This window comes from Muntiacus reevesi, chromosome 20, assembly GCF_963930625.1.
Source record: "Muntiacus reevesi chromosome 20, mMunRee1.1, whole genome shotgun sequence".
NCBI lineage: Eukaryota > Metazoa > Chordata > Mammalia > Artiodactyla > Cervidae > Muntiacus > Muntiacus reevesi.
This window is the reverse complement of record NC_089268.1, coordinates 45,731,735-45,756,934: the sequence shown is the minus strand read 5'-3', so window position 1 is coordinate 45,756,934 and position 25,200 is coordinate 45,731,735. Positions and strand designations below refer to the sequence as shown.

At 45.7% G+C, this 25,200-nt stretch overlaps 2 protein-coding genes across 3 annotated transcripts; both read left to right on the top strand.

Moving 5' to 3' along the window:
* The first annotated feature begins 3,034 nt into the window (after positions 1-3,034).
* On the top strand, positions 3,035-14,225 carry PAK1IP1 (PAK1 interacting protein 1). The gene is made up of 10 exons (XM_065912800.1): positions 3,035-3,181; positions 5,869-6,031; positions 8,538-8,658; positions 8,731-8,805; positions 9,406-9,458; positions 10,155-10,300; positions 10,404-10,501; positions 12,419-12,518; positions 13,269-13,392; positions 13,534-14,225. The coding sequence occupies exons 1-10, from the start codon at positions 3,098-3,100 to the stop codon at positions 13,734-13,736; spliced, it is 1,167 nt and encodes a 388-aa protein (XP_065768872.1). The 5' UTR covers positions 3,035-3,097; the 3' UTR covers positions 13,737-14,225.
* A 2,508-nt stretch (positions 14,226-16,733) lies between these two features.
* TMEM14C (transmembrane protein 14C) lies at positions 16,734-23,538 on the top strand. 2 transcript variants are annotated; one of them, XM_065912862.1, is made up of 6 exons: positions 16,734-16,864; positions 17,801-17,944; positions 18,249-18,325; positions 19,164-19,265; positions 22,026-22,113; positions 23,011-23,538. In XM_065912862.1, exons 2-6 carry the CDS (start codon positions 17,922-17,924, stop codon positions 23,063-23,065), a joined length of 345 nt encoding a protein of 114 aa, XP_065768934.1. In that variant the 5' UTR covers positions 16,734-16,864; positions 17,801-17,921; the 3' UTR covers positions 23,066-23,538. The 2 variants fall into 2 exon arrangements, with proteins under 2 accessions (XP_065768934.1, XP_065768933.1); XM_065912861.1 differs by having other exon boundaries at positions 16,767-16,864; positions 17,887-17,944.
* The last annotated feature ends 1,662 nt before the right edge of the window (positions 23,539-25,200 follow it).

The window sequence follows — 25,200 nt, the reverse complement described above, 5'->3', positions numbered from 1 at the left end:
CTGCTGCTACTGAGCTGTGTGGTTTTGAAAGAGTTCTGGACCTACTTCTCCATTTATATCCTCAGAGCGGATTAGAGTATTTTAGCTTTAGAGGCATTAATCTTTTTGAAAATGTGATGAAATCCTATGAATGCTCTCTTCCATAAACATACATATACAATTTTGCATATAATTCCAGGGCATTCACAAGCCCCGAAACTTATCCATCGATTCTCCCCCATTAGGAGTCCCAGGACCAGATGCTCTAAGGTCTTCTAAGCTCTATGCCTGGTTCCACTAACTTTTTACAATAAAAAAAAATAAGAGGAGTAAACCATTTTATGTTTATGTTGCTTGCACTGTGGTTTTCACTCTATTCCACAAGTCTCCTGGTTGGAGCAAAAGACTTTCTTAAGCCACAAGGTTCTTCTCTAAAATGTGACAGATACTCAACTTTACTCCAATAAAACTTAATTTAAAATAAAATGCGACAGATACTTAAGCAGGGAAAAGTGTGACAATCTATGTATCAGACTGTAATTGACAAGCATAGTAATAGATGCTGACTATGATAATTACCGTTATCATGATATATTAAAATTAATTTCAAATGAATACTAATTATTTTCAAACAGCATTTCAAATTTCACTGGGGTAATAAGGCGGGGCACCAGGGGGATTCCTGAAGCAACAAAATACATAAAGCACATGATTTTGAAACAATTTTATTCAGTGTTTCTTTTCTTTTTGCATGAGAGACTACCACTTCCTCCTAAATAAAGATATGCAAAGAGTCATATATTTAAACAGAAAATGAAACTTCAAGAAATGTCCTCCTTACTTTATTCCATGCCCAGGGGACACCCCTAGAGCAATTCACACTCTGACTTAGTGGTTCTTTGATGAAAGAGCCACCAGAACAAGCAAGATAGAGGAAAAGAATTTAAAAAGTAAAACAATTTGTGGCTAACTTAATAACTAGCACAAAATGAAGGAATTACAGCCGTATCTCTTTTTGTACTTCTATTTATTGTCCTTTACAGAGCCAGCTTTTTTTTAAACACAAATCAGAAGTCTGTAGCAACTCTGCATTGAGCAAGTGTATCAGCACCATTTTCCCAACAGCATTTGATTCCTTTGCGTCCCTCTGTCATATTTTGGTAATTCTTAGAATATTTCAAACTTGATCATTATTAGCCTATTTTCTACGGCGAGCAGTGATCTCTGACGTTGCTACTAGGACTTGTTGAAGCCTCAAATGATAGTTAGCATTTTTTAACAATAAAATATTTTTCAATTAAAGACTATGCCTTTCTTAGACATAATGGTGAAAGTAAAAGTGGTTCCACAGGAGTCCAACTCATGGAGTGTCCATGGAATTCTCCAGCTCAGAATGCTGGAGTGGGTGGCCTTTTCCTTCTCCAGGGGATTTTCCCAACCCAGGGATCGAACCCCGATCTCCTGCATTGCAGGCGGACTCTTTACCAACTGAGCTATCAGGGAAGCCCAAGACATAATGGGACTGCACACTTAACAGAGTGCAGTATATATAAACCTAACATTGGGAAAGAAAGATTTTGTGTGACACGTTAATGGGAGGGTCTGGAAATGAACCTGCAATCTCTCTCACCTGTGCCTGTACTGTCAACCAATGAACACAGTTTTCAGGCGACTGAGAATGAGATGGTATTTCAGTGCCTGAGGAGTCCCAGCATTTAGAGCGGCCAAAGCGCGCAGAAGGCTTTCCTTGTGCCGAAATGACAACCAAAATGAGCTCATTTGTTCAGGACCCAAACCAGCATCGATTAAAACAGACCTGAGTTACAGACGTACTGACGATTCAGAACACCGGTGAACAGACGTCCTCAGAGACAAGAGCCTAAATGCTATAGGACTGTACTACGGTCTAAAAGGGCGGGTTGAAAGATCGACAACAATGTATGTTTCAACCTCCTATCCATCATATTCACCGGTAGGGTGCTTAGGAGGCTCATTTTACGCTCCGGGATTTACTCTGTTGGGAGTCTGTACGAAGCTGTCCTTCCTGACACGTCTCTGAAGCGCTGTATCGCACGAAAATCTCAAATCTAAACTAGGACTATCTGTGCTTTCATTGCGGCTCACACAGTAAAGAATCTGCCTGCAAGGAGGGAGAGCCGGGTTCGATCCCTGGGTCTGTAAGATCCCCTGGAGTAGGGAAAGGCTACGCACTGCGGTATTCTTGCCTGGAGAATCCCACGGACACAGGAGACGGGGCAAAGTCGGACACGACTGGGCGACTCATACTGGCTTTTATTACCGTTTGACTTTGCAGCTAACTCGGGAAAGGTGATGAAAAGAAATTAAATGAGATTCCCTTCCGGAAACTCACCAAGGACTACTAGACCCGTCATCTTCCAAGCACTGTCTTTACTCCCCTCGAGTAAAGGGTCCTCGTCCTTCTGAATGTGCCACAACGTTGGCCGACGAGTCCTTAAGGGTTCGTCAAGCCATAACCAAGAGGAAGGAAAGGTGCTCGGAGAGATTATGCGGCCCGGGTGGGCGCGCAGGAACCGGACCCCTCCGATCAAGGCGAACCCTAAAGGCCACCCCTCCTCGCCCGGTTACAGAGAATGAGTCCGAGAAACGGCTTCCAGCACAACTAGGAGACGTAACTCTCTACCAGCCATCACAGCCTAGGATCCACTGGCACACACCACTCGGCTACGCTGGGCCCGCTCCCCGCCTCCCTCCCTGACCGGAAGTGCCCGCCCCTTCCGTAGACGCCCCGGAAACGGGGCCTCCGCAGAGGCTGTCCCGCCCACTAGTCTCAGAAGCGCCTAGCGCAAGGCTCCCTCGAAAATGCTTGCTGGCGCCCAGGTTTTTTTCCTCCTTGAAATGAGCATCTTCGTCATGGGGCGTCCTTCATTATTCCCTCCTTGGAAATTCCGCCTGATCGTCTATCCCGGAAACCAACCCCCGCCCCCCATGGATGCAGGCATTTAAAAGGCAGCCCCACGGGCCTGACGTAACTTGAGCGCCGACCCGGGAAGGACCCTCTTTTCCGTCGCATCCGCCTTCGTCACTTCCGCTCTGCGCTGCGCCGGGTTCGCTGAGGAGGAGACGCGTGAGCCGCTGGATGGAGTTGGTTGCTGGATGCTACGAGCAGGTCCTTTTTGGGTTCGCTGTACACCCGGAGCCCGAGGCAGACGGCCACCACGAGGTGAGAGCCCGCGCCCGCAGGTTCCGCCGGTGGTGGGGCAGCGGGGCGTCAGGCCTTATTCTCAGCGGCCTGGGTAAACAGCACCTCAGAGGAACACACTGTCTGCTGTTTTAGGGGTTCGTCGATGAATGAAACTCAAGAGACTTAGAGTATACTTAGAATATATAGGGAGAATGTATTTAGAACATATACTTAGCCTTTTGAAGCATGGAGAAGGCATTTAGTGAGACGTGGTATCTGGCTTTTGTAGTGAACATTCTGACTACGGTTCACAAAGCAAGTTTGCGTTTCTGCAAAAGGGGCCAGTGAGCCGTCGCTTAATTTAAGAGTCTTTCCCTTAAGTTGAAAGAACAGTTCGCTATTTCCCTGAGTTTCTGTCCTGGAATTTTAGCGAACTCTTCGCGCTGGATTCAGGTAAACGCTTCGTTGGTAAAATGACACCAGTTCATCATTGGGCCCTTCCAATGGGAAGCATGACTTGCAGTGAAGGTGCGAAGAACCCATAGGTATGGTTTCTGCATTGGAGAGCTTAATCATGTAGGGAGATGATGAGGAAGGCAAATAACGTAGAGAAAAGGTTACAGTAAAGTATGATAAATATTGTGGGCTTCCCTGGGGGCTCAGTGGTAGACAAACCACCTGCCAGTGCAGGGGACGAGCGTTCAGTCTCTTGTGCAGGAAGATCTGCTGGAGAAGGAAATGGCCACCCACTCCAGTATTCTTGCCTACAGAACCCCAGAGAGCTTGTCCTGTTACAGTTAACAGGGTTGCGAAGAGTCTGATGCGACTGAACAACACCAAAAATGTTAAGTATTTTACTAAGTGTACGAATATAAAAGTTAAGTAAATTGGGAGTACTCAGACAGGTAGGAAATAGCCAGAAATTTCTTACTAGAAATAAGGTCACATTTTAAGCCCATTACTGTGTTTTCCCTCTAAAGGAATTCCTTAGATAATTTCCTAGAGACTATTGAGTACTTATTTATGAAGTAGTTGAGGTGTCAGTTTTGAATTAACAGAAAATTGGAAGTATGTCACTTAGCTAAGTTGCTTTTGTTTATTTTGTTGTCTACTCTGGTTATTCATCTGCCTCTGGTTGACAGGTGACATGTTCTGAATACTCAGAAGATGATGCTACTGATGGTGTTAGTGTTTGTAATAATGGTGCTTTCCATGTTGCAGACATGGAGTCCTCACAGCAACCCCCTGAGGCAGCTGAGGTTGTCCCCCTTTTGCAGATGAGGATCCAGAAGTTGAGATAGGTTAAGCTGCTTGTTCAAGGCCACAAAGCTGATAATCGGCAGACCTGGGACTCACCTTTGACGCTGTCTCTGATGCTTGAAGCTCTTGTTTTTTTTTAATTTATTGTTTATAGAGGAAGATTGCTGTACACTGTTGTGTTGGCTTCTGCCCTACAACACCACAAGGCAGCTATAATTATACAAATATCCCTTCTCTCTTGAGCCTCCCTCTCCTCTCACTCAAAGCTCTTAACCATTAACCTAGTACTGCCTCTAAACCTAATCAGGAAGTAGCCCCGATGATGAATGTTCCTTCTGTAAGATGTCCAGACAAAGGTTATTCTCTGATTTATGGCCACAGCAGCCCCTCAGGAGTGTTGCACCTTCACTCAAATGATTGACAGAAGGACTATCTTGCTGTCATTTTTTTAGGAATTAGCTTATAACACTTCTTGAGTGTATTCGAACAAGTTTGGTGAATTTATTTCTTCCTTGGTTTATTTATTTTGCTAATGCTTCATGATGCATCTCCTTTAATGGGGGTTGGGGTATGTGTGTGTATTCAGCGGTCATTCTTTGCACTCAGCAAATCGCATTCATTCAATCTGAGTGTTACATTGCAGCAAGCATAGAGGTCTTGAGATCTCATTATTGGTCATTCTCTAGGGCTTATATTGGTATTAATGCAAATCCTATTTGTTTTTCTTTATAGGTCTTGTCATTATATAGATACTTATCTCTGTGTGATACCATATTGTCTTGTCAGTCCTACAGAATGACGCTTCGTTGGAATACGTGCTTTTGTTTCTTTTGTTCACTGTTCTGTGTGTTTTGTTCACTGTGAAAAATGGTGCCAAGCACATAATAGTCATTTGGTATTTGAGTGACTAAATTCAAATCAAAATTTGGACATTTGAGTGAATGAATGATAGGGAAGCTCAGGGATAAGTAAACTTGTTGAGGAGTTAAGGGACTGGATGAGATTTTAAAGTCCCCGTAGCCTAGTGTTCGTCTGTACATGTGCTCAGTCCTTGTCCTGCTTTTTGTGACCCCATGGACTGTAGCCTGCCAGGTTCCTCTGTCCCATGGATTTCCCAGGCAAGAACACTAGAGTGGATTGCCGTTTTCTCCTCCAGGGGATCGTCCTGACCCAGGGATTAAACCCACATCTCCTGCACTGGCAGGTGGATTCTTTACTGCTGAGCCACTTGGGAAGCTCCAGGCCAGTCTTCGTAATTGTTTCTAAAGTCACGGTGTTCAGTGTTGCCTTCTCGTTCTCTCACTGTCCCTGCTTTATTCAGTTCTCTGAACCTGCCTGTCACCACACAGTCTCTTCTCCATTCGCAGAATCCATTCAGTTTCCATGGATCGTGACGCCACTTCCCTCTCTGTAGAGAACTGTGATGTGACCGTGGCGCTGCACTGACCATGTGTTCTTCTCTTCAGAAATGGGCTCCTGTGGCCGACTTCACCCACCACGCCCACACTGCCTCCTTGTCAGCAGTGGCTGTCAACAGCCGCTTCGTAGTCACCGGGAGCAAAGATGAAACCATTCACATTTATGACATGAAAAAGAAAGTAGATCATGGGGCGCTCGTGCATCACAATGGTAAGAAAATCATATCCTTTAAGATAACAGTGTTGAGGCAATTTATGATTCAACTTCAGCTGAACAATTCATGTAAGTGTCTCACATGAGCAGATTCTGTGCTAAGAAATATAGAAGTGGACAAAGTGTGGTTCTTTATCCTTAAGTTGTTCCCAGTCTGTATTGGGCCAGGATGGAAGCACTTTACTCAGTCTAGTGGGGCAGAAGGAAGAAGCAAGTTTTCACTGAAAGCTTCCTTAAAATGACATTAAAATGAACTGTTTTATAAGAAGAGGTCAGTTGTTGGGCAGGTGAAACTGGCAAGGTGGAGAAAAGGACACTTGGGGCAGGGCAGGCCGTGTGAGGGGCATAGTGGCAGCGTCACGGTAGAAGCTGGCTCTCTGGGGGAGGGCCAGGTACCCAGCGCTGTGCCAGGAGAGACCAGCTGTGTCTTCAGTTCAGAGAAGAGAAAGCCTAGGCTCAGCAATGTTACAGGACCTGCCCTCGGTCACAAAGCACTGAGACTAGAACCTGAACCTGCATCTGGAGCCTGTGCTTCTTTGACCACTGGTGCGCCTGGGGAAGTGTAAGGAGCTCGGTGTTCTGAGAAGGTCGACGTGGAGGTTGGGGTGGCTGGAGACGTAGTGGGGTCAGATCCCAAGGGACCTCGAGTGGAGGAGGTTGGGATTGAACGGGTCAGAGAGCAGTGCAGGCCTGAGGAAAGTGCTGGCAGTGTGAGTGTGGGACAGACCCCAAGAACCTGCCTGCTGGAGTTGGAAGCTGTCGATGGACATCTATTGACAGTAGGCTATGCACACTTCTGTAGACAAAGGAAAGTTACTTGGTGTGTGCAAGAGAAGGATTGATTTACACGGGAACTGAGGATTTTGGAGAAAGAATAGGTTGTTGGCCTAGAGAGAGTAGGGTGTCAAGGATCTGCAGATCTCCGAACAAAAAGCAGGCAAGTGTGAGTGGAGGAAGGCCGGAAGGGGCTGGAAAGGTGAACGTTTGTGGTCGGGATAGAGTCTTAGAGCTGGAGACTTACTGTGGAAAAGCTCCAGGTGATAACCGTGTGAGGAACTGGAATGCAAGGAGGTGAAGGTTACTGGAGTCAAGGAAGTCAGGAGGGGTGATCCCCAAGTCACGGCTGGGGTTTCACGCTAATGGTGAAGTTGACCAGGATAGCAGCAGGATCAAGGGACAGACGGACCCAACAGGTGATTTGTTTCCCAGTGAAGTGTAAGTCGCTCAGTCGTGTCCGACTCTGCGACCCCATGAGTCCGTGGAATTCTCCAGGCCAGAATACTGAAGTGGGTAGCTTTTCCTTCTCCAGGGGATCTTCCCAAACCATGGCTCGAACCCAGGTCTCCCTTGTTGCATGTGGACTCTTTAACAGCTGAGCCTCAGGGAAGCTCCTGTTGTTGAGCATCATACGCTGTTGTCACTGTGTTTTCCCAGGGGACAGAGAAGGAGGGGTTTCATGTGTGCTCCAGAAGAAGAGGGGGAAGGTGGAGCTCAGGACAGGAGAATCTCTTACTCAAATGCTTAGTTTAGAAAAACTTGCCAGAGGAAATTAATTTTCTGCAACAAAAGGCAGATAAGACAAGTACCCCTTTTCTTAAACCATCTTTCATCTATTTCAGAGGTTCTCGCCAGGCGAGAGTCTGCTGTTTGTTTGTAGCAGAAATTCGGAGTGATCAGTGTCCTCCTTACGTGCCCTGTGAGATAGTCCTTAGCTGCTTTGACAAGTGTTTTGCTTTTTGGCAGAAGCTCAGCTTTGGGTGATTTCAGGGTGCATTCCTTTTTCTCTATCTCCTAGTCCCAGTTCGTACATGGAAGGCTTCTCCCTCCCTTGGGCTTGGAGGCATAAGCTGAACAAGTCTGGTCTGTACCTGGTCTGCACAGGTGTTCAACTTCAAGAAAGGGATTGGCCTGGGAAGGGTTTCAATAGGGGATGAATGAAGCAGGATTCTTGATTTCCTTCATTTCTTGTACAACTGCTGTTTTTGAACGGCTGGTAGTACATAAGCTCTTCTCCGGGTAACAGGTGGAATCATGGGCAGAAGCAGCAGGAGACATGGGGAAGCAACATTTCCAAAATAAGAAATAAGCCAGCAGTGAAGGAGGAAGATGCGGGCAGACATGGCTAGAGTCTCCCACTGTGAGGAGTACACAGGCCCACATGTTTTTCTTGGTTTTTAGAGGGGGTCTGTGCACAATTATTCCTCACAGATCTTTGACTTTCAGTATAAAGGGCCGTGTGAAGAATTGATCAGGATTTGTGCAGAGACAGCACTGACTCGGGGTCCATAACTCTATTCTGAAAAAGAGAAAATATAAATATTTAGACTTTGCAGCCAGAGGAGTCAGCAGGCCAAATCCAGGCTGGTGACCTGATTGTATAAACGCAGTTTTACTGGGACACAGCCATGCTCACTCAGTCACGAAATGCCTGTGGCTGGCTTGGCACTACAGCTACAGATGGGCGTACACGTAACAGAGACTGTCGGGCTTGGTTTCTCCACAGGCACGATAACTTGCCTGAAATTCCATGGCAACAGGCACTTGATCAGCGGGGCTGAGGACGGCCTCATTTGTGTCTGGGACGCAAAGAGATGGGAGTGCCTGAAGTCGATCAGAGCTCACAAGTGAGTCCCGCCTCCCCTCCGTGGTCTCCAGGTGCCGGTCAAGCTGGGGGCTAACTGTCGGTTTCCTTTTAGAGGACACGTGACCTTCCTTTCCATTCACCCATCTGGCAAGTTGGCCCTGTCTGTGGGTACAGATAAGACACTGAGGTGAGTCGTGAAGGTCCAGGAGCGCCTTTACTAAGCTCTGGTCTTTGGTCTTCAAATGTAAGAGCCCACCCCCTGGCATAGCTGTACTGCCAGAATACTGGAGCGGGTGGCCTTTCCCTTCTCCAGAGGATCTTCCCAACCCAAGTCTCCTCCGTTGCAGGCAGCTTCTTTACCATCTGAGCCGCAGGGAAGTTGGTGTTGGCACTGTTTCTATACTGTCTGCCATTGTCAGACACCAGGGCAAAGCTGAACGCTTGTGAACCTTTTCATAAGGAAAGGGGGAAAATGAAAGGCTCTAAATTCAAACACACATGCCACGTTACAGTCGTCAGCTGTGGAGTAGAGAGGGGTCTTAATATAAAGAAGTATTTTGGGAAGTCAAACCTTTTGAAAATATAGTGAACTCAGCAGAGGAAAGGTCTGTGGGAACAGAGTGAGTTTTAATCTTGCTTGATAAGAACTATTTCGGGCATTACCGTAAGAAAGAAGGCAGTTCTTCTGAATGGCCAAGTAGTAAATGTTCATCTGTGTGTTTATTAAACTTAGCTTTACACCTGGTCAGTCAGTGATTATGCGGTAAATGAGCTTCCTGTTTTGCAGAACATGGAATCTTGTGGAAGGAAGATCGGCATTCATAAAAAACATAAAACAAAGTGAGTGGTTTTTTTTTTTTAATTTTATTTATTTTTGGCTGTGCTGGGTCTTCATCATCACAAGGGCTTTTTCTCTAGTTGCAGCGACTGAGGGTTGCTCTTCTGTTGCGGTGTGTGGGCTTCTCACAGCAGTGGCTTCTCTTATTGTGAAGCGCAGGCTCTAGGGCATAAGAGCCCAATAATTGAGGCGCACGGGCTTAGTTGCTCCGAGACATGTGGGATCTTCCCGGATCAGGGATTGAACCCACATCTCCTGAATTGGCAGGTGGATTCTTTACCACTGAGCCACCAGGGAAGCCCACAGTGAGTGTTTTTGTTTAGAATGCATTTGAAAATTTGATAGGACGTTAATGTGTATACACACAAGTTCTCGTGTCCACATACTTACAGTTATTTCCTTACATGGTGGTGGTTCTCTCTGAGAGCATAGGCCTCGGGTCACTTTTTTTTCCTCCTCTTTCTATTGGGATTATTGGCGTGGCTCTACCACCCAGGAGCGGTATGACCTTAGTGATTCTTCACTAAGTTCCTTGTCTAAAGTCTACTCACAAAATATGCATCATAAGTTTGCTGTGAAGATTTTATGAAATAATGGATGTGAAAGAGCACAGTGTAAATATTTGCTATTTTTTATGACCCTGATCAGTTTCTTTTTTCATCTATGAAATACAGCAGCTTTGTTCTTGTAACTTACAGATGCTCACATAGTGGAATGGTCCCCAAAAGGAGAGAAATACGTAGTTGTCATACTGAACAGAATAGATGTCTATCACCTTGACACCGCATCCGTCAGTGGCACCATCACAAATGAAAGGAGAGTGTCTTCTGTTACGTTTCTTTCAGTAAGTGATCGGAAGTCAGTGGTGGGAGTTGAGTGTATATGGTGATGGTCGGAATTGCTGATGACATTCTGGGCGTTATGTTTTGTTTTTTTTCCTCTGTTAGGAATCTATCCTCGCAGTGGCTGGAGATGAAGAGGTTGTAAGGTTTTTTGACTGTGATTCCCTAACATGCCTCTCTGAGTTTAAAGCTCATGAAAACAGGTACTTTTTTTTTTTTTTTAACACACTAATCTCTGTGTGCTTATATGTATAGAGTCTCTTATAAATGCAATAGCTTCATAAGGCAGACATTTTTTGTGAATGACTGCAGAAATAGACATATCTACATAGCTGTTTTTTGCCCCCAAGAGGATGGTGGGAATGTTGTCTGGGCCATAATGATGCAAAAGTGGTGAAGTCATTACCAGGACTAGTCATTGGCACAAGAGACTTATTTTCTCAATAATTTCATTTTACTTGCAGCCTGGAACCCTCAATTCATACTTGAATGGGGAAAAAAATTAGCTCTACCCCAACCACTCGTCTTTTTTCTCTATTCGCCTGTCCACTGGCCCCTTCCCACACTCTGCTTTTCCTGCAGGAGAAATAAATGACATGTTGACCTCTGCCTTGCGCCCATCTCCGTTACCTCTTACTGCTCAGTGTATCTCTGCAGGCAGACGTGAGTCTCAGGGTCAGTGGTTAATAACTGAACCAAGCTTACCCCCCTGTTAGGTGATGGAGATAGGAACCAACCCAGTTCTGTCTGACTCCGCCCCTGCTTTTTCCGCTGTAATTTTGTAAAATGGTGATCATGTAATGTGTTTTATTTGCATGTTCTTTTATGTTTCAAACAACTCTTATTTATTTTTTAAATGCTTATTTATTTATTTGGCTGCTCCGAGTCTTAGTTGCAGCACGCTGTGGCATGTGGGATGTAGTTCGAATCCAGGTCCCCTGCATTGGGAGCCTGGAGCCTTAGCCACTGGACCACCAAGGAAGTCCCAAACAATTCTTAGTTTTCATTTTCTAAATCATGGTTTAGCTTTGAGAAATCTCTCTTTACAAATAGAATACCGCACTCACTAGACAGGCCCTAGTTTGGGGAAGGGAGCCTATTCTTCAAGGCCATATAGCTCTTCAGGGGTATTTGGTCGTTCATTTAACAAGTATTCACTGAGCATCAGCAATGAAAAACTGCAGCAGGAGCTTGCACTCTCGTGGCTCTTATCTTCTCTTGGGGCAACAAACAGATAAACAAGAACTCAGATAATCTTAACAGGAAGAAAATAGGTATTACGATTTGGGAATAACACAGGTAACTTATTTGGATGGGATGACTGGGGAAGGAGGAATGAGACCTTTGGGATAAAAGGAACTATTTCTGAAAGGGAGAGAATTGTAGGCACAGTGGCCCTAAGGGAGAAGAGAACTTGGTGTATTTTAGGAGCAGATAGAAGACCCTCACTGGGTCAGAGGGAGCCAAATGGTGCTGGGCCTGGCATATTGTGGGAAGGAGTTTGAGTTTTATATCAAGTGCCTTTGTAGGTGTTGGGTTATCTATGTCCCAGCCACTTCCTCCCTCTTGTGGTGTTTTGAAACCGAACCTACCTTTGTAGAATATTAAGCCTGGGAATAACATTGTTTGAGTTTTTAGAAAGTTGTTAGAGGGCAAAAATGGAAGCCGAGAGGCCAGTTAGTTTACTCTGTAATCCGGAAAGAAGATGATAGTAGCTCAGATGGGTGGTAGGCCCTGAGGACAAGGGGAAGAGGCCTTGGTCACCTCTGTCTTTCAATATAGTTTCCTGAGGTGGAGGGAGTTTAAATATCTTTATTTCCTTTAATTCCTGATAATTCCTTTTATTCCTGATAATCTGACTATTTATAGTTTATCATCTTTTCAAGTCCTTCTTAAGATATGGTTGATAGTCAATTCTGTCTTGGAATTTAGACCCTGAAAATGACTCAGACCAACTCATGGGATTGTGAGGCATGTTTAATTTTTGGCACTGTTTGTTGAGCAGTTTGGAAATACCTTAAGCCTTGAAAAGTCAAGAGACTGTGTGCCTAGAAGTTTTTTAGCAGCATCGTACTGTCTGCAGGAAAGGCTCTTTTACGGTGTCACTGTTTCTGTCCTAGGGTAAAAGGCATGTTCAGTTTCGAAACTCCAGAGCATCACGTTCTTGTTACAGCATCAAGCGATGGTTTCATCAAAATGTGGAAGCTTAAGCAGGACAAGGTCAGTGTCTTAGCACAATATAAATAAACCAAAGGCAAGTCTTACTGTCAGTATGACTTTTGAGTTAAGTGAGGTGGATTTTCTCAAAGGTTCATTGGGCACAGATCTTTCACATGTTTAAAATCTCTTTGAGGCATGATTGATATTCGTGGTTTTAAAGTTAGGGTTCCATAGTGCTGCCCCAGGAGTTGGTGTTGGTGAGTCTGAGCTGGCTGGATCCCAGAACTCCTGCTCATTCAGTCAGAGAAACAGCATTTTCTTCTCTTCTGTATATCGATGATCTTCTCTATAAGCTTCTGATAGATAAAAATCCTGCTGTTGCTGGAAAAAAATTGGGGAACTTTTGATCAATTGTAGAATTAACAATAGTTTTGAACCAGATAATTTGACAGTTAATTTCTCTGGTAGTGTCCCTTTTGCAGAGTCTTGGTTTATTATTCTTCCTTCTCTTATAAAACAGTCTCTGAGTGTGGTTTGTTGAGCACCTGCTTTGTGCAGGGTTCTTGGTTAAAACCTGGAACCAAACAAGAGCAAACAGTGCCTTTCCTTAGTGAAGTGCTTCTTAGAAATTGGTGGACATAGTCAAACCAATCACGAGTCAAGGTCGCAAGTATTTTCTAAACAGCATTCCTGTTATACTCAAGAAAATGCTGTGTGAGTTTTTAATTAAGGTAACTTGATTATGGAAAAATAAAAGTAATTATTTAAGATTGCTTTATGTTATCTCACATTTTCTTTCTTACGCTGTAGAAAGTTTCCCCATCTCTGTTGTGTGAAGTAAACACGAACGCCAGGCTGACATGTCTTGGGGTGTGGCTGGACAGAGGGACAGACACGAAAGAAAGCCCGCCTGCTGCCGCCGAGCCTGCTCCTGGTAAGTGAGACCGATCTTTTAAAAAAATTTAAATAGTTACCTCTTGAGGTGGAGGAGCGCCAGATAACTTCACTTTATTCTCAACTTATTTTACTTTAGAGGGAAAAACCGCCTTTAAACACACTGTCTCTTGTGTTTTAGTAAGTAAAGAACAGTCCAGAAGCAACAAAGAGGAATCTGGCCATGCAATTCAGGAGGAAGAAAGGCAGACAAAACCAGATGCAGAGAAATGTAGCTTAACTGGTGACAATAATAAGCCAACGAAGGGAAACAGCCTGGTGTCAGCCAAGAAGAGAAAAACGGTCGAAATGTCGGAAAAAAAGAGAAAAAAGAAGAAAATATGAATGATGCAGTGAATCCCAGATTTTTTCCTACCAGAATAACTTTTTCAAATATACTTTTTTTTCCCCTAAGTAAAAGCTAGGAATTTCTTCTTTTGAAGAAAATGTACAGCTTAAAAATCACTTTCAGGTTTTTTTAAAAAACTGTGGTAAAACTTTGATAGGAAATATAAATTATATATCATGGTGATATATAGTATCTTAATGTATAATATGGGCTTCCCAGGTGGCTCAGTGGTAAAGAATCTATCTGCCAATGTAGGAGACAGAGGTTTGATCCATGGGTTGGGAAGATCTCCTGGCGAATGAAATGGCAACTCACTCCAGTATTCTTGCCTGGGAAATCCCATGGACAGAGGAGTCTGGTGGACCACAGTCCAGAGGGCTCCCAAAAGAGTTGGACATGAAATAATTACTGAGCCCACACACATGCAGCCTATAATATATAATTTTTACTGCTGTGTAAAGCAAATAAAGATCTTTCTCAAAATATTGTGGCTTAAAATAATAGAAAATCTTTAACACATTTCTTACCAGAAGTGGATAAAGGAGTTATTTTTTAGATTTTCTTCTTAAGTGGGGGAAGAATGAAAAACCTGCATTACTTTGGTGTTTTCAAGTGTAATTTTAATGAGGATTTTGTTCATTTTGATAACAAAAGGTATAAAAAGACATTCATACCAGGAAGTATGTTAAGACAAGCTTAAAAGCTGTAGATAAATAAAATACGTATGTATAATGCATATGCTGAAGTTCAGGACTCTAAACAGAAGGTTAAAGAGAGGCTGCCAAACGTGATTAAACTGTTCTATTTCCAGTGGATGACAAGGAAATGTTAAGACAGGAAAATGACATTTCCTTTATTTTAAATCTGTTTCAGCCAATCAGAAAAAGAAAAAAAAAAAAAAACCACTTGGCTAACCTCCCATCCAAGTACTAGCCAGGCCTGACCCTGCTTAGCTTCCAAGATCAGATGAGATCGAGTGTGTTCAGCATGGTATGGCCGTAGGCTTTAGTTCATCTTCTAACAAAGGTAGTCTTAAAACTATATCTTATTTATTTGTATCTTATATCAAATAATGGCTCTACCAGGGCCTAGGACTGTAGGTAATTAAATCTCTGTGGTTTAGTTCCTTGAAGTGTCAAAGGCAGGGAGAGTATCATGGTGAGCTTAAGTAAGGTTTGAAGTTTGCCCCTAATTAAGGAGATGGGAATCCCTGAGTCATCCCAGCTGGTTAAGGCAAGTCCTAACGATTTTTTCAGCAGAGTCTTCCATTAAGTTGGTGAGGGTCTGGCCTAAGTGGAATTATTCAGGTCTTAGTCACTATCAGCTTTGGCTGTTTGAAGTCAGCTATGGTAAACGCAGGCTTCCGTTTTGATATCTGAAAGGTAGGCGTTGCTTCGAGTGGGAAAGTTCTCTCTTAGAATATGTATGCTGCCAAAAACTCACTTGCCATTTGTCTGGCACTGCAGTTGCTGACCTATAGCACACTCAGAGGAGTTTTAGGTAGAAATCAGGAATAAGGCACTCTGGGAAAAACTGGCAGAGCAGGCCTTTAGATAGAGACTGTCTTCAGGAGGTTTTATGAGCCCAGTCTCTTGTGTCTTATCTATGAAAGCACTTAACAGAGATAGTTAACAGAGGCACCTGCTCCTCGTGATTAGCACCAACATTCTGTCAAAATGTGTGGTGGGATGTTTCGAAAGAACAGCATGTATATTATCTGTGGTGAAACAGACCACCAGCCCAGGTGGGAGGCATGAGTCAAGTGCTCGGGCCTGTTGGGCTGGGAAGATCCAGAGGAATCGGGTGGAGAGGGAGGTGGGATGGGAGACCGGGATGGGGAATTCGTGTAACTCTATGGCTGATTCATATCAATGTATGACAAAACCCACTGAAAAATAAAAATTTTTTTTTAAAAGTTAAAAAAAAAAAAAAAAAATGTGTGCTTGAGTGCACAGCAACCCACTTCACCAAAATCACATATACTGACGCCCTCTGCCCGCTCCCCCCACTTCAGTGAGCAGTTCTGCAGAGCTGAGAGGCTGTCTCCTGGGCTATGGTCCTCATTTTGCCCCCAGTAAAAGTTTACAACTCTCCTTGTGCATTTCTTTTTTAAGATGGCCATGCGCTGTAATTAAGATGGCCGTGTCTTTCCACTACCTTGTATATGTATGATCTGTTCTTGTTATGTACTTGCAGCGGATGACACCACGTATTGGTGTTACATCAACTGAGAATATGGTGAGGCAGGGAAGAGAAGCAGGTGTGGAGTTAATCTGTGGTTGGCGGGGTTGGGGCGGGGGGGAACGGACGGGGACATTGCAGAGGTACTTGCAAATTTAACTCACCTACAGTCAGTCCCCTTTTACTATGCTCTTAAAGTAGTCTCACTCCCTAAAACAAAGGGAAGTGAGCCAGATTGTCTAGCCTGTGGCCACCGTATCTTCTGCAGGTAGAAAATAGTCCCTTCTCACGATAGCAAACTAGGTGATGAGGCTAGAGGATCCATCTCCGATGGCCTGCATCTGGTTGACACCTGGTGAGGACTGGAGCCACCTCCATCATGCTTCCCCCATCGGTGACCTCCACCGCTGACCTGGCCCAGCTCGCCAGGCCTGTCAAAACTAGAGTCCAATCGGGTTTTCGGCTTTTGGCGAGGCTGGCTTGGATCTGGGACTAGTGCTGGACGGCCCTGCTCGGGTCCAGCTTCCGGGACGCATGTGCTCGGCTACTCTCCCTGCCCCAGGGACAGAGCACGCGCCGGGCCTTCGGCACCAAGCCACGCCCCCAGGACTCAGAGAGCGCGGAGACTCCTTGCCTCTAGCCCCGCCCTACGCCACGCCCCTAGGGACCCGAGGCGCCGCGACTCTAGGCCTCTATCCCGCCCTACGCCACGCCCCTAGGGGGCCTGAGGCGCGGCGACTCCAGGCCTCTAGCCCCGCCTCACGCCACGCCCCCAGGGCGCCGAGAGGGCGGTGACTCCACGCCGCTAGCCCCGCCCCTACGTCTCAAGCCTCGCCCCTGGGACGCAGTAAACGCGGCGCAACACTTCCGGCGGAACAGTGACTCCCCGCCCCGAGGCGAGTACGCCCTGGTCGACCTGTGCGGGCAGACTTTCGGGAAGGAGGTTCGTGTGCTTTGGAATTATTATTATTTTACGCTGATTTTGACTTTTAGAAATTACATGAGAGGTTTTGCTGGCGCCTGCTCTTCGTCCCCAGGATCCAGGCGGCGGCTTTAGGCTGCGCGATGCTTGACCGCTCGTTCTCTGCTTTCCTTCTAGTGGGTTGTGAATTCTGCGGGAACCCTGAGCTCTTGGCGGGTGCTTACCAATTTAGCTAATTAGTTTCCTGGAGATTTTACCCGTCCAGCTCTTTAAAAGTGTGGGTGCAGAGCTCGACGCAATGCTACGTCGAGTTAATGACGGCTGTATGATTCCAAGCTCCCCTAACCCTTATAGACAATAGTTTATAGAGAAGAGCTGTGTGTTTTTTTCAAGCTTAGCCTCGATAGATACCAGATGCATTTCTTTAAGAAATTAGTTCCACCCTAGTTTGCCAGAGGTGTAGCACTCTACGTAATTACGGCTTGGGCTTTTGTATTTTTTATCCTTCCTCTCGCCCCCCGTCTAACAATAACTATGAATGATGCAAAATTAACTGTCTGAAAGTGTTATAAATATTGAATATTGAAATAATCTAATTCTTTGGGCGGGGCTGAAAAGCAGTACACCCTCCCCCCAGAAAGGCTAATTAAAATACTTGAATTAAGGGCACAGGAGTGTTTATTTTCCAATTTGGTTATAACTTGGTTAGATGATGAAGAGATTAGCTTGTTAACTGTAGAGAGCTGGTCAGTGAAGTTTCCCGTGGGCCTGTGTTATTAGAACTTAGATTATTACCAGAATGGTTGCTGTTTGTTCAGCAGTTACTGTGTGCAAAGCACTTTTTATGTATTATCCCATTTGATGCTGACCCTAGCGTGGGAAGTTTGCACAGGGTAGGTAAACAGTGAAGGAAACTGAGGCTTAGAGAAGTTGAGCCGTTACTTCTTATCCCCCCAGGGCTGGAACTGGAAATTGACCCACCTTTTTCTGGCTGCTAGGGAGCTGTGCTGTTGACCACCTTTGATTCAGCCCCTCCTTTGCAGGTGCAGGCCTGGTTTGGACAGAGTGAAAGAGAAGGATGCCGAAGGACTCTGGCCCGCTGTAAGTGCCTGGTGGGTGGGGGTGGAACAGCCAGAAGCTTCTCAAACGCAGAGTTTCTTTTCTCTGAGCGGAGAGTGCGGTGCAGCTGGGGTTACGGGAGGATGGACTATGCACCTCCCACAGGGACTTGTATCTGGGTCCTTGCTCTGCTGCTCACCTGGGCAGGTCATCTAACCTCTCTGGGATTTATAAGCGTTTGTACAGTGATAGGGTTGTTCTGGAATGATGACCTTTTTGATCCCATCCTACAGTTGTGTGTTTTTAAAACACGTTTCACACCAATGTCTTACTGTTCTGTTTTCAGAGTGCCTTTACATTGGCTTGGCTTTGGCTATGCAGCACTGGTTGCTTCCGGCGGGATCATTGGCTATGCAAAAGCAGGTATGGTTTGTACTTATTTAACCTCTTGCAATCTTGTTCCTGGTGGAGGACGAGTTCCCAGTACTTCCAGACTACAGTCTTGTTGGAGTCAGGTTTGGTTTAAGCCTCCTCTTTGGAGAGCCTGCTTATCATCAGCCCCATAGCTGCTCCTTTACTCGCCTCGAGGTTATCTGGCTGACCTAAACCAGGCTTCTTGTCTAGTCATTTCTGGCTCTTTATCTAAAGATGCCGGTTAGGGATGGTAGTAGATGGTCATTATCATCACCTGCCATACATCAGCCTTGATCCCGGAGGACCATCTCTGCTCTTTAAGTGGGAGAAAGCCTCATCTCCTCATGAGTGGTTTTGAAGTCTCCACCTGAAGCCAGGTGCAGGTGTGTCAGTGAATCTGGCTATTTTCCAGGAGCCTTCCTTGCCTGCTTCCCCACCGCCAGCACACACACCAGAACCCACTCTCCAAAATCCTTTTTTACCTCACTGACCCTATTTCCCCTTCCTTTGGGGATGAGCCAGAGGTTGTGCCCACGGGCAGTTCCAGTCTTCTCAAGGCTAATCACCCCTGGCCAGGAGCCTTCTCTTCTCCTTTGGAGCTGCTCTGCCTGTCAGAGGAGAGGGGGGTGGTGTGGTTATGGCCCTGACTTCTCCAGTGGAAAAAGCAATCTACCCCAAACCTTTTTCTGCATGGGGACACCTTGGTCTTGAATGGCACAGGAAGATGTTCCCTTTGCTGTTTCCTCGGGGCAGGTTGCGGGGGTGGGTGGCGGGGCGGGCTGGGGGATCCTGTTGCTGAGATGAGTGTCTGCCAGGAGAACTCAGGTGTGTGTGTACCTCCTTCCAGGCAGTGTTCCGTCCCTGGCTGCCGGGCTCCTCTTCGGTGGTCTTGCCGGCCTGGGTTCCTATCAGCTGTCTCAGGATCCGAAGAACGTTTGGCTTTTCTTAGGTACGTCGTTTCACGGTCTCTCCCTGATGCGTCCCTGGGTTGGTGGGACGTGGCAGGCTCTTCAGACTGAGATGCTTCTCCTTCTTCTGTCAAGTCCTGGGGAACGTTTGAAAGGAGGGGGTTTGTGCCCGTTGCTGCTGATCTTTTATGTAGAGGACGCGGAAAGGTTTTCCTCCCTCCCAAATGGAGGTTGACCCCGTGAGGTCAGCGTTAAACATGTAGAGGGCAAGCACGCGTCTCTTAACCGTTGTGATTGCCCTCTGAGAACTGTCTGCTGGAGCATCGCTGAAGGACCGTGTCTGGTTAGGTCCTCATCAGTATTGCGTTTTTCCCGTTTGAAAGTCGTTTATTCATCCTTTAGATGTAAGCGAAGTGTATAAGACGGAGGCCCGGCCTTCAGGGAGCCGTAGCTCTCACTGGGCGCCGCAGGTGGCCGCGGGCTCCTGCCGTGTCCCCTGAGCAGCCTGGACGTGAGAGCGCGGGGGTGAAGGTTCCGTCTTATCTGAGTGGCTTGGCTGTGTTTCTCCCGAGCCCTACCCACGTGTCCGACACTCTGCGGGGCCTGTGGGCCCCCTGCTGCCTCCACACCCCCCCCCCCCCAAGGAAAATGCACTTCTGGTCCTCACAGCTCTGCGGGGAGCTAAGGAGCCCCAGTCCTTGGTCCCTGTTGGCGTGGGGGGATGAGGAGGCACCCAGCTCTGCCCCCACACGCCTCAGATCCCCGAGTCGCGTTTCCGATGCCGCCCCTCCATGCTAGCGAATACCCGGTCTCCAGGCGCGCTCCTCCTCCCAGGCTGCGGGTCTCTGCTCCCCCCCTTCTCTGAGCTCTACCCTGTCTGTGATGCCAGCCCCTCGGTGGGTCCCAGCCCTGAACGCGCCCACGTGCTCAGCTCTCACCCATTTAAAAACAACAGAAAAGGGACCTTTCTTGACCCCACTTCTTTCTTCAGTGGCTGCCCTTCTTCCTTTTCCGAAACTTCTCTTTAAAAAATTCTTCACCCTCCCATCCTCACTTCCTCAGCTCACATTCTTAACCCACTTCAGCCTCCACTTCTGTTCCTCTCAGTCCAAGAATAACTCTCCCCAAGGCTACCGGGAGCCTGTGTATTTCAAAATTCAGTGTACGTTTTTCAGTCCTTATTTTATTTTGCCCTTTTAGCTGTTCTCAGCCCAGTATGCCAATCCATTTTCCATTCTCTTGTTTTTTTTCTTTGTATTTTTTCATTCTCTTTTGTCTCTCTTGTCTTTTTTGTCTGTTTTGTCCACCCGTCTCTTTTGACAATTAAATACTAAGGTTCTTAAAACCTGGCTCTTTTTATTTTCTTTATACTCTCTCCCTTGGGAAGATCATTGAAGCCCAGGCCTCAGATCACCACCAATACACACACGACCCACAGATTTCTCTCTCCGCCAAGCCTTTCTCGTGTGTATCCACTTTCCTGCGTGGAAGTTTCCAGGCATGTCCAGGCGTCAGGTCTGACCTGGCTTCCTGTCTTCTCTTGTGCTCCATCCACTAGGGTCTCCCTTGCTCTCTTCCCGTCCGTCTTCATGTTCATTTCATCAACAAGTCCTGTCCGCCCTCCCCCCAGCCCCTCCCAGGTGGTCCCCTTCTCTGCCTCCAAAGCCATCATCCGTGTCTTAGTCAGCCCCCCCCGCCCCCGCTGCCTGCATTCCCGAGGGAGTTTCTTCATGGGTGCCCTGCAGCCTGCAGTTGTATTTTCAGATGGCAGCTCTGCTTGCGTATCCCTCTGCTCGTGTCTTTTAATGCCTTCGCATCGCCCGGATGACAACCCCAGTCCCTGCCGGGGCCCGCGGGGCTCTGCCGGGGGTGGCCCTCTCCCTGGCTGTGGTGGGTTTCTGCGCCACAGCACATCCCCCAGCTTCCTCCCGCTGCCCGGCCCCCTGCCTGGACCCGCGTTCCTGCCCTTAGCTCATCAGCCACCACTCTTCACATCACAGCTCAGCCTCCACGCTCTCAGCAAGCCCTTCTCCCTGAGTGGGCTGGACCCCCTGATATTACGTTGTCTGTAATGCATTCATTGCACCTGTGGCACAGATGATGGGCTTCCCTGGGGGCTCAGCGGCAAAGAATTCACCTGCTGGTGCAGGAGACGCAGGCTCTATCCCTGGGTCGGGAAGATCCCCTGGAGAAGGGCATGGCCACCTGCTCCAGTATTCTTGCCTGGGAAATCCCACGGATGGAGGACCCCTGGCTCGTCCGTGGGGTCACAAAAGAGTTGGACACGACTTCTGACTCAAACGATAGCACAGATTGTACTTTTAAATTTTTGTTTGTGTGATTCTTTCAAGTCAACCGCATCAAGGTGGAAGCACTGTTAGGGCAGAGCTCTCTGTGATGACAGTTGTGTCGTCTGCACCTGCTGCGGGGCAGGTGGTGGGAATTGATAAAACATGGAATGGGAAGAGCCTGAGAGCATGCAGGGCAAACAGCATCAGCAACGAGGAGGGGACAAAAACCCCACGGCAGTGTAGGAGAAAACGGGAATTATGGCAGAAGAGTGGTAGGAGGTGAGGCAGAGGCAGGCTGGGATCAGACACTGAGAGCCTTTGAGGCCAGTGTTGGTGTTAATACTTAGTCCCATTAAATGTGGACGGCGTGGAGGTCCCCGACTCGGGGTGGGTGGGGAGGATTATGAGATTGGGTCTGGGCCTTTGAAAGATGGGTGGGAAGTTGGCCACTTTTCTGTCCTCCCACATATAAGATGTATTGATTTTTGACTCTTTTTATCTTTCCACCAGTCACATCTGGAACCTTGGCTGGCATCATGGGGGTGAGATTCTACAACTCTAGAAAGTTCATGCCTGCCGGCCTGATCGCAGGTGCCAGGTACTCTCTGCTCCATTGCTGGCTTTGGTTCAGTGTCCCAGACGCTTTAGACATTCAGAAGGGTGCTTGTTTCAGTATACTTGATGCTGAGCATCAGCTGAAATGCCTTAATTTATCCACACATAGGGAAGGCCGCAAAAACAGTTGATTGTCATAATGAGATGAGGATACTCATTCACTTCTGAAATGATTTTGCTCTCACATCCGAGCTCTGATTCCTCTTGGCTCCTCCCCGCAGGGGAGGCGGCTTCGTTGTGAAGCCGGGACTGCACCCGCTGCTGTGACTTTCAGCTTGGGGTCTATACATACCTCAGCGGTATTGGTGTCCTTTATTAACGAAAATTTCGCTGAAAAGAAATTCTGATTGAATCCTGTTTTCTAATTAACTTTGATTGTAAAATCCAACCCAGGTTGATCTTAAAATGTAGTCTTTAATAAAGATAATCTGAAGATAGACTTTTTAAAATCTGCTTTGGAAAAAGCTTACTCACCGACTTGGATCGTAGTCAGGATGCTGTCAGGAGTTGAGTCTTACACCCAGTGTAGACCAAGGTCAGGAGCCATGTAAGCTGGCAGGCGGGAGGTCTGCCGTCACCCAGCTCTGCGGCGGGGGAGGCCGTGGCGTTTGCAGCCCTGTTTCTTCATCTTTGGAGTGCTGGCAGCTCCATTAGGAACTGTGACTCGCGTGTACACTTTCAAAGCCTAAGCGCAGAACTGCCCTTGGCATGTTCCTCCTTCGGCAGCCCCAGGGCCCAGAGTCCATCTCCGCTGGCTCTCCCTTGGCACCACCTTGGCACGTACTTATGGGGAACCTGCTGAGTCTAGTCTCTTAAAAATAGTCAAGTGCCCATGCTGTTCTTGACCTGAATTTTTTTTTAATGTGTTTTCTTTGAACAGTTTGCTGATGGTCGTCAAACTTGGAATCAGTGCCTTGGGTAAACCCCATCAGTAATAGTCACGGCCCAGCTTGGACTCATGAAGAATTTTTAAAACTTCTACTCTTTTTCATGTATTAAGATAAACAAGTACAGCATTTCCATATATTCTGACATTTCTCTTCAGAACAGACCAAAAAACAGCACTGAACTTTGCAGAGATAAAAAATCGGTCATTATCATTAAGCCCGAAAGGGATGGGTAAGATGTAACACGAGAGTTTCTTCCTGTGGTACCCTCATACAGTTGGATTCTTTATGTCGGTGTTATCTGTTCTTCCTGTATCTCTAGGTAACATCTCCAGGGATAGAATGTTAGGGTGTCACCATTGGGGCCCTCCAAGCCCTATGTGCTTGCTGCTAAAGGAACAGTGTGAAAAGGATCTGTTAATGAGATTTAGGATATCTGTTCTTTTGCTTATCTTAGAGCACAGACCTACTTTGAAATTATGTTAAATAAAATCAATGAAAATAAAGTTTACTGTAAATGATATTTTCTGCAGTGTCTTCATTGCTAGAGCTCTCTAGAACAGCTCTCTACAATGAGATGTGAATAACAAGATAAAAGAACATGAAGGTGTTTTTGTTGATATTTAGGAATTACCCATTTTGAGTAATTTAAAAACCAAAGAAGGAAACTTATTTGATTATACATTGCATTTAGGCTTGAATTTCTAAGATTAGTGGGACTGCATAATCAAAAAGGAAAAGTGAGATTGTGGTTAACCAGTTAATTTATAAATGTGAAACCTGAGAGAACTGTTTATAACTGGAATTACTTAGTTTGGTCTCTACATTGGACATGTTAGCTAATTACACATTTTCACTTTCTTTCAGCATTGAGTTAGCTCATTCTGGTACCCCTTACTTTGGTTTTCCCCTTTAGAAAAAAAAAAGGAAGGGATACATTTGCTACTTATCTCAACTCTCAATGGTATTGATTGGATTTCTTCTATGTTATTCAGGCACTTACAAATCAATTTTATGGATTGGCTTAAGTTCCTTGAAAGAAACCTTACTTTTCTCATCTTTGTGTATGACGTGGTTTGACATGTCTGCCATAGCCTATTTTTTTTTTAATTTATTTTATTGAGGTATAGTTCATTTACAGTGTATTAATTTCTGTTGTATAGCAGGGTGATTCCATTATATATGCACATATATATACATGCATTCTTTTTCATATTTTTTTCCATTATGGTTTATACTGAATATTATATGATCTTGTTTATCCATTCCGTATATAATAGCTTGCATCTACTAAGTGCAAACTCCCACACCATCCCTCCCACCTGCCCTCTGCTTTGAAAACCACAAGTCTGTTCTGTGTCTCTGAGTCTCAATTTCATAGGTAAGTTCATTTGCATCATATTTTAGATTCCACTTAGAAGTGATATCGTATTTGTCTTTCTAACTTCATTTAGTATACAAATCTCTGGGTCCATTCATGTTGTTGTGGTGGCATTATGTCATTCTTTTTTATAGCTGAGTAATATTCCATTGTGTGTATGCACCCTGGCTTTATCCATTTGTCTGTTGACGGACATTTAGGTTGCTTCTCTGTCTTGGCTGTTGTAAAGAGTGCTGCTGGGGTTGCATGTATCTTTGAATTCCTGTTTCCTCTGGATACCTTTCCAGGAATAGGATCCCTGGATCATATGGTAGCTCTATTTTTAAAGGAACCTCCACAGTGTCCTCTATGGTGACTGCACCAGTTTACATTCCCTCCAACACTGCAGGACGTTCCCTTGTCTCCACACCCTCTCCAGCATTTGTTCTTTATAGACTCTTTGATAATGGCCATTCTGAGTGGTGTGAAATGACATCTTGTAGTTTTGATGTGCATTTCTATAATAATTAGCAATGACGAACATCTTTCTGTGCACCTGTTGGCCATCTGTATGTCTTTGGGAAAGTGTCTATTTAGATTTCCAGTTTTAATTTTTTTTTTAATATATTGAGGTGTATGAGTTGTTTGTATATAAAATATTTCCTCTCCAATCCAGGACATTGTATGTTCCTTCATGTATTCAAATTTTGGGGTGTTTTTTTTTAAGTGTCTTAAAACATTTTAGAGTTTTATTCATTTTGCATTTCTATTAAAAGTATTGTAGGATATTTTATAGTTATTATTAGTAACATCTTACATTAGC

Coding starts and splice junctions, on each gene's coding strand:
- PAK1IP1 (XM_065912800.1), top strand. CDS start 3,098: ATGGAGTTGGTTGCTGGATGCTACGAGCAGGTCCTTTTTGGGTTCGCT. Junction 3,182..5,868: donor AGGCAGACGGCCACCACGAG/GTGAGAGCCCGC, acceptor TCTTCTCTTCAG/AAATGGGCTCCTGTGGCCGA. Junction 13,393..13,533: donor TGCCGCCGAGCCTGCTCCTG/GTAAGTGAGACC, acceptor CTTGTGTTTTAG/TAAGTAAAGAACAGTCCAGA.
- TMEM14C (XM_065912862.1), top strand. CDS start 17,922: ATGCCGAAGGACTCTGGCCCGCT. Junction 17,945..18,248: donor CCGAAGGACTCTGGCCCGCT/GTAAGTGCCTGG, acceptor TTCTGTTTTCAG/AGTGCCTTTACATTGGCTTG. Junction 18,326..19,163: donor CATTGGCTATGCAAAAGCAG/GTATGGTTTGTA, acceptor ACCTCCTTCCAG/GCAGTGTTCCGTCCCTGGCT.